Here is a 16,448-nt window from a genome sequence, read left to right as displayed (position 1 = left end):
ACAGCCGAAGCTGTAACAGTCCTCATAGGAATTGCCTCAGGATACCTAGTAGCATGGTCTACTACAATAAGTATAAGCCTGTTGCCTGAGGAGGTTGGAGGATCAAGGGGACCAACAATGTCAATCCCTACTCTCTCAAATGGGACTCCCACAACTGGGAGAGGCACTAAAGGTGCCACGTTCTTGGAGCCAACCTTACCAAAAGTCTGGCAGGTGTGGCAGCTCCTGCAGTACTTGTCTACTTCAGCCCCCATCTTTGGCCAATAAAAGTAGAGTGAGAGCCTTTCCTTAGTCTTCTTGAAACTCAAGTGACCAGCCAAAGGAATCTCATGGGCTAACTGCAAGAACTGTTGTCTGTTCTCTTGAGGTACTACAAGTCGTTTGTAGTGCCCAGGTGCAGACTCTGTTGGTTCACTGTAGAAGAGGCCATATTCCCAGTGAAACCTATATTTCCCAGGCTCTTGCCCTTCAGCCTGAGCATCTGCCTGGTGGCGAAGACCTTCCAGAATTGGACATTCTCTCTGTTCCTTACTGAAGTCTGCCCTGTTGGGTCCACCTTCTGCCAGTAAAGTCTGCAGCTCAGGATGGTCAACAGGATCCAGATCTCCAATGAGTTCCTGGCCTTCCACTAGCTCTTCTTCAGAGTCTAGTTCAACCACACAGGGTTGTACCTGTGATGCTGGAAATGCATTGGAGGGACAGGGCCTCCCTGTCCTTGTCCTGTAGTCCTTTTTCATATTGTGTTCTGTGTTGTTTTCTGCCCAGGAGTCCATGTGGGGCTCCTGGCAGTGCAGCTCTTCCTCTTTTTTGTTTGGTGTACAGACCCATGGGATACCTTTATGGCACCCATGGGTGTGGGTGCAACCCTGTGCCCCTAGTGTATGTTTTTTGGGCACCTGTGTGTGACCCACAGAGCAGGGTATAGGCTGGTGGCAGCACCATGCTGAATTTGACAGTTGCTCTGAGTATCCTCCATTTTGGGATACCCAGGCCCTGCCATTGGAATCAGTTGATTCCTGATGGAAAACAAGATGGTCCCTGTGGCCTCTTGCTTTCTATTTCCTCTTACCTTGTTTTCCCAAAGTCCTGGAAAGCCCTGACTCTGTCCCTTCCCCCTGCCTGGCTGGTGGGTGGAAGTTCCATATATGGTGTTGTTGGGAAGTGCTGCCCAGACTGGCAGGAGTCTCCTCAATTACTGTATGTTGTGGGTACCTCCTGTGGGTGGGCCCTGGGTGAAAAGAGTGTGTGACCAATATGCACTCCTTGTTGTGGCTGTCTGGTTTCTGGCATGAGAGACAAAGACTGAGACAGCCCTGCCCGAAACTGGCTGAGTGCAGTGTGTAGTGTTGAAGGGCTGGGTACTTGTCCCAATCCACATTCCTTGTTGTGAGTGTCTGAGAGGGAGGAGGATGGCCTGAATGCACTGTGTGCCTGATTGGCTGACTGACTGCATGAATGCCCTTCTGTATGATTGGCTGCTGAGTGTGTGCCAGCAGTGTGGATGGGAGACCAAATAGTATATCTGGGGACCTCTCACCACTGGAAATTGTTCAGAAGCGTTCAGAAGCTGAGTCTCCACTTCAAGAGTAACTGGAACTGCTGACCCTCGACGCCCAGCTGGAAGAAGAAGCCTTGCTGTTGCTTTTGCTTTGACCCGATCCGAAGGCTGCCGTGTTCGTCGAGGACTGACCCGAGAGAGGACCTGGCTAGGCGCCCTCTTCCCGTGCTCCGAGGGACCATCGAGCACCGCTGAATCTTCGCCGAAGCTCCCTGGACGCCAGACCATCGAAAGGCTGCCGACCGGAGAAGGGGACCGCCGAGGAGATCGAAGTTAAGCACCCGGACCTCGACGCCGTCGAAATCCATTGCCGTCGACCAGGGTTCACAGGTTTGTGTAACCGCTGGAGGCCCGTCGAAGCCGTGTCGTCCCAGAAGAGGAAACCGCTTGACGCCGTGCTGCCAATGACCGGAGCCGCGCGCTCCTTTGCCTAAGTACATTTGAATCGAAGGACTCCCTCATCCGCATCGTTGACTGCTTTATCCTGCCGGAGAAAGTCGAGGATGACCAACGCGCCGAGGAGAATCCGCCGGTGGGTTTCCCGCCACCTGAAGGCCACAAAGACATCGACGACTCGACGCCCTTGCTGGGCCACAGTTCTTCATTATTTCTTTGCGGTCCAGAACTATTTTCATCGAGGTGCCCCGCACGCCTCTTCCTTGCAGGACGCCGATGCTCCGATGCCGACAAGCACCGCTCGGATCGAAGCCTGCCACCTCATCGACGCCGTTCTACCCCGTTCACTGTCAGAAGTTCGACGACCCGTGTCTCCTGCTTTAAAGGGAAGGCACTCAAGAAGGGCCGTCGATTCCCCGACGCCGAACACCGAGTTCCTCGACGCTTCTCGACGCCTCTCAACGATCTGTGACTCCTGCTTTAAAGGGGGTCACTCCAGGAGGATCCGTCGACCCTCTTCGGCGAACTCGACTCCACTAGGTACATTGGGGGGGTAAAAACATTATAAAGTAAGACTGAGTGAACAATATATGGACTGGGCTTGTGATACATCTTTGCTTTACAGGTTGCCCAGGTGGGGGGTTCTCCACACAGAAACTGGGGTAGGACTGTGGCCTACACAGACTGTGACACCCTAAACATGTGTGGGATGCAGGACAGGGCCAGAGTGGGCATGGGATGGCTGAAGAAATCCCATGAAATGTAGGTCATCCTGGACACGTACTACAATGATCATCCAGGCGAGGACACATATGGGCATGCGTGGAATGCACATGGAGCTTGAATGGGCACTCATGTCCCTGCGGAGCATCTGCCATCTGCACAGTCCGAGTGAGACACCCTGCAGGAAGGGCAGAGGATGTACCCCACTGCATGTGTCTGGCAGGTTGGCTGGTGGACGTTAGCATGTACACAGGAGGCTTGAACAGGCCATTGCAGTACGCCAAAATGATGCACAACAGTACAATGGTGTAACTGGGGTCCAGGGGGGGTGGAGGGGCAAGGGGGCATGCCTAAGTGGAGTACACACATGCAGGCAGAGGACACATGCACGTCAGTCATGCAATGACATAGTCCCAGTGCTGAGAGGAAAACCACCCCTGGCTACATGCAGAAGGGCCAGAGAGCAGGAACATGGACTGGAGGGGCATCTGGGTGACTAGCATGTGAGTAGGGTGCAAGTGTGGTGATGAGGACAGTCCCCGTCTGCTCTACATGTCCACCATCCTGCACAGCAAGCACGCATCAGTGAAGCATTGCATAACTAGCATATGAGAACCATGTACACATAGCATGTAGTGGCAGTCAAGCCCAACACATCACACAGGCAAACCACACATGGGCTGGACATACACGCAACAACACTCACTGGACTGGGCTTCAAAGTCCTGCATCTCTCCCACTCCTTCGACCAATTCTGTTGGTATGAACTCCACAAAGAGTGACTCGTGGGGAGTGAGGTCATCCTCCTCAGGTGGTGGCCCACCACCAGTCACCAGAGTCATGCTGTAATTAGAGGCACGCTTGGCCTTAGCGCTGCGTTTGAGGTCATCCCAACGCTTCTTGCACTCGGCAGCTGTGCGCACCTCATGGCCGAATGCACTCACATTATCCGCAACATGCTTCCAGTGGGTATTCCGATGGGCGGCCGTAGTTTGACAATTCGGCCCCACTATCATGTCACGGCTGTGGGCCCGCATGTAGTCCACAAGGGAGTCCAGTTCCTGCTTGCAGAAAGGCTTCTTCTTTGACGTGCAGGACGCCGTGGCTGTGTCTGAGGTCCCAGCCTGTGCTGCAGATGTAACCTTCCTCCTCTTGGATAGTGGCGCGGACCCTGGCTGGCGAATGCCGCCCTGATCAGTATGGCCAGTGGCACCGGTGGATTGAACCAAGAGAGTGGCAGGTGGAAGGACGACCGAAGGCCTGACTTGCGTCAGTGGCTGCTGGGTGCCCTGGAATGGACCCTGCGCAGCATCATCCGCTGTGCTAGGGTCATTGACCGTGACTGTCCTGGTTGGTAGACTCACAACCGGGGTGTTGTTGGCTGTATCTGCCCCTGCACTTGCCAACACCCGGCTGGTCAGGGCAGCAGATGACAATGCTGACCCAGGGACACGTGTCTCGGTCAGGGCAACCCTGCGTGCACCTCTGGTGCTCCTCCTGACCTGCTGGAAATCATCCATGGACTCCTCAAGTGCCAACACAGCATGTGCTGGCAGGGCCTGAGCCTGGGTGGTGGTGTACACAGCTGCACCTGCAGCTACCACTACCCTTGGGGCCGTGGCAGTCGATGGAATGGACTGCCGGGTCACACGGGCGCTAGTGACAGATGCAAGAACTGCATCTCCTGGAGCCGCAGGGGGTGGTGGCATGACTGGACCAACACATGGCACATCATTGTGCTCAAGTGGCGCACCCCTGCCTCTTCTCCCTCTGCGACCACCCTGGCCACCCTGGAGTCCCCCTACTCCGTGGTCACCCTGGCCACGTCCCCGACCATGCCCAGCACGAGGAGTATGCCCAGCTGAGGCACCCCTCACCTTTGGTGGCCTCCCAACCATGGCACAGATGGAGTAGTGCCGGCACAGATGGAGAAGTGCCAATGGGATGTGTACACCACAATTGTCCTGGGCAATTGGGGTGAAGGAGGTGGGATACAAGATGTTATAAGCACCCCTGCAACTGCAAGGCTGTATGTGACCCCGGTGATGAAGTGACGGATCACGCAACGCTCAGGCACCCCAAAACTGCAGTAAAACCGTGCACGCACCCCGGTAGCCCATGTGTGTGGAATTAACCTCCCGCAGTACGCGGTGGCACCCAGGGACATGAAAAGCATGTACGCGTGGGACACACAGGCTACTATGACCTCAAAAACGGGTACGTGATACACAGGGGCACCCGCAGTGGGAAAAATAGCGTGCACAACTCATCGTCAGAATAGCGTGATAATGAAAAACACGCGTAGCCAATACATCACCAAAAGAAGAGATACGTCCTTGATAGCTGCGAAGTAGTGATGGTGCGCGAAACAACAAGAAGTAGCAAAACACACGTCGGTCTCCACGAAAGGCACGTACAGCGAACTAGCGGGACCTGCTCACCTATAACCCGTGCTGAGGGAAACGCCCGCGCGCGTCACATCACTTACGCGCTTAGGCCCTTTCCTCGGATTACATGCATTAACACGCGGACGTGCGGTATTTTCACGTGCTGAATCACAATGCACCCATCACGAGGGAAAAGCCTGCACGCTTAACGTCACAGACGCGCTTACGCGCTGAGGGCCTTTCCTCGAATTACACGCTGACATGCACTTTTTCACGTGCAAAATCACTCCGTATCAAGCTGGCCACGCGAAAACACACGGAAGACCACGCTCCTGCCCAAAAGGCCATTTTCTTGCCCCCAAGAGCCCCGAGCATGCTCCCACCTGCCATCGGCTGCTGCCTACCTGCTGCCCACGTGCCCTGCTATTTGGTGCCTGCAGGTCAGCCATCTGCAGGGGTCCAGTTGCTGTGTCCACCCCTGCTGGAACAGAAGACTCCCGACTGGGATACCATCGCTCCACAGGCCAGCCCCAGGACCCAGTTGCACACCCACACCTGCCTCGGGGGTTGCCATGTCAGACACAACACCATCTGGCACCACTGGCAACCCCCAGCCACAGAGGCAGAGGGCAACCAGCTTCAGTGAGAAGGAAGTTGGTGTCCTGGTGGAGCAAGCCCTGGGGCATTATGATGCCTTCTTCGGAACATCATGCGCCAACAAGGAAGGACGGGAGAGGATCTGGGAGGACGTAGTGGTTGCCATCAACGCGGAAGGGTGGCAACCCGCGACATCAAGCACGTCCGGAAGCGCTGGGAGGACTTAAGGTCCAGGACCCTCGACAAGGCCCGGCACCTCGTGAAGGCAGAGGATGCAGAGGGGTGCCGGGTCAGCATGAGCAACATCCAGATGAGGGTCCTGGAATGCATAGGCCCAGCGCTCCACGCCCAGATCCTTCGTAGGCAGACCCGTCTGGAGTTGAGCGGTGTGTGAGTGGCCAAGCATTGCTGTATGTGACAGGACATGTTGAAGTGTGCTGTAGTCTGATACTTGCCTGTATGTGTGAAATAGGCCATGTATGGATGTGTGTGTGCAGGGACATCATGGTCATGCATGTGAGACCAGTAATGTGTGAACCACATGGATGGTGCATGTGTTCCAATGCAACATGGGTAGCTGTATGAGGAATGCACACATGAATGCATGCCTGTCCCTGTTCTTGGACATGGAGGGGGGGTGGGAGACGGGGCCTGCTCTCATGTACATGTATGGTGCACGTGTGTGTGTGTCTGAGAAGCGTGTGTGTGACTTTTGAATGCCTCGGATGCATGGCACATGTCCGTGCCAATGTGTTGATTCACTGATGCAGTCTAGTCACCCTTGTATCCACTATCTCTGTGGTGTATGAGCCCTGATGCATGACCCTCCAGTGATGTGTGTGCATGGGATATGTATGAGCCATGATGCATGTGAGTTGTAAGGCAACATTTATGTTTAACAGAGGCCTTTGTACATGGATGCTGATGTCGATTCCATCCGCCGTTCCTGTTTCTGCATGTGTGTTGCATGCATTGACCCATGTGTTGTGGAGGGACAGGATGGAAGTGACATTTGACAGTGCTACTCATGTGTTATGGCTTCCTGTCTAGGGGACTATTATACAGTGCCCTGATGCTTGTGTTCTATGTCTCCCTCTACGAAGCGTCGAGTGAAGAAGAGGGCGGAGACGGCGCTGTGGAGCCAAGCATCGGGGATGCCTCCACCAGGTGGCGACGCAAGGCCCAGCCACCCTCCCAGGAATTGCCATCATCCGGGAGCGAGGGGACTGGTGCTGCGTCTGCCACTACGGCTGTAGCGGAAGGGCCAGGTGAGCCCCCACAGGGGCTTGCAATGGCGGAAGACGGTGCTGAGACATCCAGGTTGGTGGTCTCCACAGAGGAGGAGGAGCCCGCTACTGAGCTGCACATGGGGCCTGGTGGGGGTAGTACCACTTGTGCAAGTGGTGCAGACCAGGGCCAGGGTCAGGAGGCAGCACAGGTCACAGCGGAAGGGCCTGTTCATGTCGCTGTCCCTGACCCTGTGACTGCACCACCATGCACCAGCAGGGATTCCCCCTCCCAGGCCCGTCCGCAGGTAGGGGGGAGGCCCACGTCATCTGGCTCTCCACTACCTGCGGACGAGGATTCCCATGACCGTATGGCCTCCGTCCTGATTGGTGTTGCGTTGCGCACGCGTGACATTCTTGATGACGTGCGTGCTTCCTGGGGGGAGCATGCACGCCATCACGAAGAGCTGCGTGGCAATGTGACACAGTTGGGAGGGGCCCAGCAGGGGTGGACACCCCAACAACTGGAGACCAGCAGATGGAGGATGTGCAGGCATCATCGGACAGGGCACAATGACAGCAGCAGCAGCAGGCTCTAGGTGGGAGCGATGATGGCTCAGGGCCAACAACATCAGAGGGGCAGGCATCGGCTAGAGGGCAGGAGAACCCTGGAATGGGAGTGTCTTCCGTGTGGCTGCGGTTGGGCCAGCATATAGATGCGGAGCGGCGGCGGGCGGAAGAGGCACGGCTCACCATGGTCAGGGTGGAGTCTCCATGCGTCGGGCATTGAGGCGGGCTGAGTGCCTCAAGGCAACTCTCAGGGAGTTGGAGGTGGACATGGCGTTATCCCTGCGAGACCTCGGGGCCAGGACAGAGTCCCGCCTCCAGGACATCGACATGGAGTTTGATGATGCCCTGGCCCACAACATCACAGAGTGAGCCGCAGGACTTGCCCGCCGCCATTGTATATAGTTAGTTAGTGATAGGTTTCCTTTCATTTTATTTTTTATTTTGGGACGCTTGGACAAAGCCCCACGTTTTTGTATATAGTTGTTCGTTAGGTAGGTTTTTTCTTAGGATTGCTTTGGATTGTTGGGCACATGGACCCTTGATTTTGATATTGTATATAGTTATGGACCATATTTGACCTATTTCTTTTTACCATGGAGGAATGTTTTTTTTAAATTTTGACTTTGGGTTTCTTTGCATTTCATTCTTTTCACCATTAATAATTTTTCCTTGATTTCTGACATCCTTTTATTTATCATTTTATTATGGTGTAATTTCGTTTCATTCATTTATATTTTTATATATAATACATTTTTATTTTTTACTTCATTTGTGTGGTCTTCTCTCATTGGTTTCATGCATGTCACAATGTGGGTTTTCTCAGTCATGTGTTGCCATTGTATGGGTCTGACGGCCTTGTACTCATGCGCATACTGCTTATTTGTGATCTATCATGAAAAGGGGATTTCAATTTGGAGTGGATGGAAAGCTTGGTTGGGTGTTTGGACTGCGGTGGCGTGGGGTGGGATTTGGGTGGCCATAAGGGCCAGGGATCTGGATTGTGATGACGTGTTGGGTGGGGGGCATGAGTCGGGGCCTGCTGGCAGGTGCCCTTCACTGGGTGTGGGGTGGGGGCATGAGTCGGGGCCTGCTGGCAGGTGCCCGTCACTGGGTGTGGGGTAGGGGGCATGAGTTGGGGCCTGCTGGCAGGTGCCCGTCACTGGGTGTGGGGTGGGGGGCATGAGTCGGGGCCTGCTGGCAGGTGCCCGTCACTGGGTGTGGGGTGGGGGGCATGACTCGGGGCCTGCTGGTAGGTGCCCGTCACTGGGTATGGGGTGGGGGCATGAGTCGGGGCCTGCTGGCAGGTGCCCGTCACTGGGTGTGGGGTGGGGGGCATGAGTCGGGGCCTGCTGGCAGGTGCCTGTCACTGGGTGTGGGTGTGGGGGTACAGGGGGACATGAGTCGGGGCCTGCTGGCAGGTGCCTGTCACTGGGGGTGGGTGTGGGGGTGCAGGGGGACATGAGTCGGGGCCTGCTGGCAGGTGCCTGTCACTGGGTGTGGGGTGGGGGGCATGAGTCGGGGCCTGCTGGCAGGTTCCCATCACTGGGTGTGGGGTGGGGGGCATGAGTCGGGGCCTGCGGGTCATGGCCAGAGGTGATGGGCTGCCTGCGGGGCATGGGGAGGGGGGTGGGGTGGTCCCCTGTGGTGATGGGCTGCCTGCAGGGCATGGGGAGGGGGTGGGGTGGTCCCCTGTGGTGTGGGCTGCCTGCTGGGCATGCCCAGGGGTGTGGGGTGGTCCCCTGTGGTGTGGGCTGCCTGCGGGGCATGGGAGGGGGGTGGGGCACACCCGGGAGGGCACACACTGCCAAATCACGTGTAAAACTCCAAGCGCACCCCCGAAATACACGTACCCAGGCCAATCGTGTGTAAAAGTCCACGCGCACCCCCGGAATACAGGTACCCAGGCCAATTGCGTGTAAAACTTCACGCGCACCCCCGAAATACACGTACCCAGGCCAATCGCATGTAAAACTTCATGCGCACCTCCGAAATACACATACCCAGGCCAATCGCACATAAAACTTCACGCGCACCCCCAAAATACACGTACCCAGGCCAATCGCATGTAAAACTTCACGCGCACCCCCGAAATACACGTACCCAGGCCAATTGCGTGTAAAACTTCACGCGCACCCCCGAAATACACGTACCCAGGCCAATCGCATGTAAAACTTCATGCGCACCTCCGAAATACACATACCCAGGCCAATCACACGTAAAACTTCACGCGCACCCCAAAATACACGTACCCAGGCCAATCGCATGTAAAACTTCACGCGCACCACTGAAATACACATACCCAGGCCAATCACATGTAAAACTCCACGCGCACCCCCGAAATACACGTACCCATGCCAATCGCATGTAAAACTTCACGCGAACCCCCGAAATACACGTACCCAGGCCAATCGCATGTAAAACTTCACGTGTACCCCCCAAATCCACGCAGGCTGCCCATCAACCCTCCTCATGGCCCGCAGGCAGCCCATCCACCCTGGCCATGACCCGCAGGCAGCCCTCCACCCCAGTCCATGGCCTACAGGCAGCCCATCCACCCTGGCCATGCCCCGCAGGCAGCCCTTCACCACAGTCCATGTCCCGCAGGCAGCCCATCCACCCTGTCCATGCCCCGCAGGCAGCCCTTCACCACAATCCATGGCCCGCAGGCAGCCCATCCACCCTGGCCATGCCCCGCAGGCAGCCCTTCACCCCAGTCCATGGCCCGCAGGCAGCCCATCCACCCTGGCCATGCCCCGCAGGTAGCTCTTCACCCCAGACCATGGCCCGCAGGCAGCCCATCCACCCTGGCCATGCCCGCAGTCAGCCCTTCACCCCAGTCCATGGCCCGCAGGCAGCCCATCCACCCTGGGCATACCCTGCAGGCAGCCCTTCACCCCAGTCCATGGCCCGCAGGCAACCCATCCACCCTGGCTATGCCCCGCGTGCAGCCCACTCTACAGGGGGGACTTTTTCCATGTTTTACATGCGATTGGCCTGGGTACGTGTATTCCGAGGGGTGCGCAGGAAGTTTTGCGCGCGATTGACCTAGCGCGAGGGGGTACGTGTATTCCGAGGGGTGCACGTGGAGTTTTACATGCGATTGGCCTAGCGCAAGTGGGTACGTGTATTCCGAGGGGTGCGCGGCAAGTTTTACACGCGATTGGCCTAGCGCAAGCGGGGTACGTGTATTCGGAGGGGTGCGTGTGGAGTTTAACACGTGATTGGCCTAGCGCGAGCGGGGTACGTGTATTCTGAGGGGTGCGCGGGAAGTTTTACACACAATTGGCCTACCACGAGCGGGGTACGTGTATTCTGAGGGGTGCGCGTGGAGTTTTACACGCGATTGGTCTAGCGCGAGCGGGGTACGTGTATTCTGGGGCATGCGCTGGGAGTTTTACACGCGTTTTCGTGGTTGGGGGGCTGTATGCTGGTCCACTGGGCTCTGCGCCATGTACTGGATTTGTGCGCTGTTCATGGCGCACGGGGCGGGGTTGGGGGCATAACTGACGCTGCTGCAGGGTTGCTGCGCCACTCTGCACCACGGCTGGTTATGGATGTTGAAATCCATGAATACGCTGTGCGCCTAAATATGTTTTGGCGCACGCGGCTGGCGCAGACTGCCTCACGCACACGCTGTGCGCCAGCCACGTGTGCCACTTGTGCGCTGGTTTCCATGAATTACCCCCTTAGGTGGAATTAGATTTTGAATAAGAAATCTAAGAATGACCAATGGTGGAATCTCTTTTTGTTCCTTAGTGGCGGGTACTGACATATATTGGTGGAACCAGCGTGGGCATGTTTTTTCAGTATAATTACTGGCATTATGCGCAAAGCAATCATGAGTGTGTTATTTTATAGGAATACTGGTATATATTGGTGCAGCCAGCGTGAAAATAGTTTTATACTGGCTATATTGTGGGCAAAGGCACCATGAACGTGTGTTGGAAAATGCTCCGTACACTGTCAGTGGCTTGCATTTATTGGATTTTTCAATAGTTACCCTACAAAAACAATTGCAAGCTGTCTAGCTTTTTAGCCCATATTTTAATTTAAGTGTGCTGTACAATGTACCATTTTAACCAATTATTCAAGAAATGTTCTTGGGGATTGACGCCTTCCAAAACCTTTTTTGTTGGCTTGGGCTCCGTCTCTGTTCGTTCGCTCTCGCATATTTGTGGGAAATATTTACACCTCTCCAAATAAAGATTCACCAGCTGCCACTGTTCCAGACACCTCTTTGGTCTGTTCCAGACTCCTCTATGGCCTGGTCTAGGCTTCTCTTTGATCTGTTCCAGGCTCCTCTTTGGCCTGTTCCAGACTCCTCTATGGTCTGTTCCAGAACCCTCTTTGGCCTGTCCCAGACTCCTCTATGGTCTGTTCCAGACTCCTCTATGGTCTGTTCCAGACTCCTCTATGGTCTGTTCCAGGCTCCTCTTTGGCCTGTTCCAGACTCCTCTTTGCCCTGTTCCAGACTCCTCTTTGACCTGTTCAAGACTCCTCTTTGGGCTGTTCCAGGCTCCTCATAGTCCTGTTCCGGACTCCTCTTTGGTTTGTTCCAGGCTTCTCTTTGACCTGTTCCAGGCTTTTCTTTGATCTGTGCTAGACTCCTCTTTGGTCTGTTCCAGACTCCTCTATGGTCTGTTCCAGGCTCCTCTTTGGCCTGTTCCAGACTCCTTTTGCCCTGTTACAGACTCCTCTTTGACCTGTTCAAGACTCCTCTTTGGCCTGTTCCAGGTTCCTCGTAGTCCTGTTCCAGACTCCTCTTTGGTCTGTTCCAGGCTTCTCTTTGACCTGTTCCAGGCTTTTCTTTGGCCTGTTCCAGGCTCCTCTTGGGTCTGTTCCAGGTTCCTCTTTGGCCTGTTACAGTCTCCTCATTGGCCTGTTCCAGGCTCCTCTCTGGCTTGTTCCAGGCTCCTCTTTGGCCTGTTCCAGGGTCCTCTTTGGCCTGTTCCAGGCTCCTCTCTGGCTTGTTCCAGGCTCCTCTTTGGCCTGTTCCAGACTCCTCTCTGGCCATGCAGGGCGGGCTTCCACTTCTCTGACTTAGGCGGGCATCTTTTCAGGTGGATGTGGTAGTGTGACTGGAGTTGGAAGAGGTGACATTCCCTGCGGCTATTGTGTGGGCCCAAGACATCCCTAGTGGTGAAATATTAGCCAGGGTGTGGTTGAATGCTCGGTGCGGAGCGTGAATATTCTAGACAGTTTGAAGCTTTCAGGTTATTTAGGATTTGAATGGTATTCCCTGTCTCTTAAGGGGGGAGGGCCAAATGACAGGCACGCCAGATTTATAGGATTGGAAATAAACTAATGATGCTTTGACTCCTTTAACCTGATTTAAGTTGGAAATGCAACCTTGAATTAATGCAGTGAGAGGTTTGTCATTCCCTGCAATGACACCGAGCCATACTCAATATGACGCATTATTGACTCTTATCAGTTATTCACATAAATCTTCTTGTATTTAATGTTTCAGCTCATCCCTTCAGGTCTTATCATGGCCCAGGAAGAGAGCCCACAAATGGGCCGAAGTCTTCTCTTGACTATAATGAGAGAACTACTAGAGAAGGAATTCAATACTTTCAAGTTCCTGCTGAAAGAAGTCCCCGGTCCAAATTCAAATATCCCAGGAAGTGACCTCGAGAAAGCCGACCCAATGAAGCTCGCAGAATTAATGGTCAAGCACTATAACGAGAAACGTGCCCTCATGATCACAGAAAGGTTACTCCAGCTGGTTCCCAGAAATGATCTGTTATCACAATTTGGTAAGTACCTCAAGATTTCTTGTTTCAGATCTGAGCTGTGTTCATTTTAAACAGATTATTTAAAAAAGTGTTTTAAGATTGATACATTCCAAAGGTAACACTTGTAAGCCAGGGTTATGTGCACAGATTTAAAACCCCAGAGCATTCATCTAGCCAGATGGCTCCAGTAGACCACCAACTACTGGAAAACACCACTCAGAATTCCACAGACGGCCTTCTATCACCCAGCAAGCACACTAACCTGCACTCCAACAAGCACACTAACCTGTACTCCAGCAAGCATCCTAACCTGTACTCCAGCAAGCACCATAACCTGCACTTCAGCAAGCACACTAACCTGCACTCCAGCACACACACACACACTAAGCTGCACTCCAGCAAGCACATTAACCTGCACTCCACCAAGCACACTAACCTGCACACTAACCCGCACTCCAGCAAGCACAATAACGTGCACTCCAGCATGCACACAAACCTGCATACTAACCTGCACTCCAGCACGCACACAAACCTGCATACTAACCTGCACTCCAGCATTCACACAAACCTGCATACTAACCTGCACTCCAGCAAGCACACTAATCTGCACTCCACCAAGCACACTAACCTGCACTCTAGCAAGCACACTAACCTGCACTCCAGCAAGCACACTAACCTTCACTCCAGCACACAAACTAACCTGCACTCCAGCAAGCACACTAACCTGCACTCCAGCAAGCACACTAACCTGCACTCCAGCACGCATACTAACGTGCACTTCAGCAAGCACACTAACCTGCACTGCAGCAAGCACAGTTTTGACCCGGTAAAGGTTTACCCCATTATACCATTTAAGGGGAGCGGGGGTTTTGGGGATTTCCCCCGCTCCACTTAAATGGTATAATGGGTCCAGGGGTTGCAGGGGTATCCCCCGCATCCTTTACATGATTGTGGCGGAAAACCACAGCATTTTTGCTGTGCTATTTTGTATGCACTGCTATTTTTGCCAGGATCTATGTGATCACTGCACCGCCCGCAACTGCGACGTCAAAAATGCCGACGGCAGTTACGGCGCGGCGCAGTGATCATATGGATCACTGTGCCCGCTTCCCCTGGCCTGCCTTACCCCTCCCAACTGTAAGAGGATTCAATCCAGCACTACAGCTAAGTCAATGCCTAGTCTGGGATACTGAATGGAAACCCTTATTGATATATCTTTATGTCCAGTTCATGCGTTCTGGATGACTACCCCTATATAACACCCCTCTGTTGGAATCCCCCTGACCCCACTGAGCCAAGAAGTAGTTCTGTTTTGCAAGTTAAAAGGTTTATTTGAGAATTTAAACAATATATATATATATATCACACTTTATAATAAGTTAATAATCGGATATCACACTTAATCTGATCAGTAATCAATAATGGATAGTCTAGCACTAGCACACTTGTGAATAGGAACAGATGAATAAGGTGGTAGAGAATGCTTTATATACGTTCAGATGGATGCAATGTTGAATGAAAGGCAGTACAGAAAATACTCAATATGATTTCAACAAAACAATGTAATCACTTTTCTTTGAAAATTCACTCCCCCCCCTTTATGCAATGCAAGGAAATGGAAGGAAGGCACACAGTTCTCAGAAATGCAATCAAATGTAATTCAGTTCACCCCAGCAAGCTTAGACTCCAGAAGTTTGAAACACAGGCCCAAAATGCTTTTATATGTGCTGGCAATGACGTGAAAAATATGCTAAATTGCTTTTAATTCCCTCTAGAGGTTCAGGGTGAGTGGTATCTAGTTAATATTAGTCCAGGCTCACTCTTGCAATGATTCAGGGATGGTTCTTAAGAGGCAAACGAATTTTTAGCAAGGAAGCTGCTGTTTTCACACGTGGAGAAATTTGCAAATCGCGGCAAATTCGCGAGTGCGTTCTTCACGATTGCGGCAAGAGTATACGGAGGAATGCGGTTCTAGGTTCGTTGAAAAGGTAAGATTCTAAGCTTTCAGAGGAAAGTTAAACCAAGTTCCTAGCACAAACGGTTACGGAGTTATGAGCGATTAAATAAAGGTACTTTTTCGGATTTGGAATGTTAAAATTCAAAGTGACAAGTGACAGTTTTGCAAAATGACAAGGTACAACTTCTAGGAGACAGTTCTGGTTAGATTAAAATAGATTGAATTATATTATTTTAACTAAGAGATTGGTTCTGCACAGTTCTGCTATGTACTCACAATATATTTAGAAATAGAATGGGCCTCGCCATGGATCTGGTCAGGTTTTGGACTGGACTCCGGTTCAGCTCTCTGGTTCTGCTAACAGCGGTCTGGGTCAGCTCTCTGGTTCTGCGAACAGCAGTCTGGGTCAGCTCTCTCTGCTGGTCTGGGTCTCTGAAGGTGGATAAATTGAAGTCTCTATGTTGTCTCTCTGGAGGTTGATGGAGGTAAAGTATGGATTTTCCGGCAGAGCGTCCCGCAGCAGATGGAAATTAATGTCCCTATCTGTCCTGACTGTCTGCTTTTATGTGTTTTGAAAGTGGGCGTGTGTGCAGCATCACTAGCCAGCCCCTCTCTCAACTGGCCATTGGCCCAATTCTCCCCTCTCCCATGATTGGGGAAGGAACTGTGAGTCAGGGTGATGCTGTAGGTTTTATGGGTCAGAGGATCCTCCCCTGGTCAGTTTACACACAATCTATATTTTGACCCAAATGCATATTTGCACAGGTACACATTTGTTTAAAATTACATGCACCCATCACATTTCATATACCCTGTCCAAATCTGCTCTTCCTGGGGGCTTGCATTCAGAAATGGCAACATTTGCACTTTTTAACTGATTTTGCAATTTCGGACATTAACCCAAATTTACACACATGTGCGCAAGGAGTATGGACATTAATTGATGAAGTGTCAGATTTTTAACATGCATACATTTTAAGTAATACCCTCTTAACTGCTAGCTTGCCCCCAGATCATACCACCAGTTCTAAAAACCTCTTAAAATGTGGGCAGAAAAATCACAAGAATTATGGTATCATTTATAAAATTTTCACAAGTCCGCTCTATGAATGATCCATCTTTTTAGAGTTATGTTCTGGCCCCAAAGGGGTGTGGTTTCCCCCAGCACAAGGTTGAATTTCTGGTTTTTCCAGTTCTGCCAAGCCAGCTTGCTCTCACAGGCAGTGCTCCTCCCCTTTCCTTCCAGGAGGAAGCCACATTTACGACTCCCACCAATAAAACATTTGCCTGAGTCAG

The 16,448-nt window shown here is 52.7% G+C and overlaps 1 protein-coding gene across 1 annotated transcript in view; it reads left to right on the top strand.

The window, feature by feature from the left end:
* LOC138452918 (NACHT, LRR and PYD domains-containing protein 12-like) overlaps positions 1–16,448 on the top strand; it is a 2,075,892-nt gene that overhangs the window by 548,014 nt on the left and 1,511,430 nt on the right. Inside the window, exon 2 of the mRNA XM_069605266.1 lies at positions 12,928–13,216. Within this exon, the coding sequence (XP_069461367.1) occupies positions 12,949–13,216 (268 nt within the window). The 5' untranslated portion in view covers positions 12,928–12,948. The remainder of the gene's footprint in view (positions 1–12,927; positions 13,217–16,448) is intronic.

This window comes from Ambystoma mexicanum, chromosome 4p (assembly GCF_040938575.1).
Source record: "Ambystoma mexicanum isolate Mex_15411 chromosome 4p, UKY_AmexF1_1, whole genome shotgun sequence".
Classification (NCBI taxonomy): Eukaryota; Metazoa; Chordata; class Amphibia; order Caudata; family Ambystomatidae; genus Ambystoma; species Ambystoma mexicanum.
The sequence above is the reverse complement of the archived record's forward strand: the minus strand, read 5'-3'. Positions and strand labels throughout refer to the sequence as shown.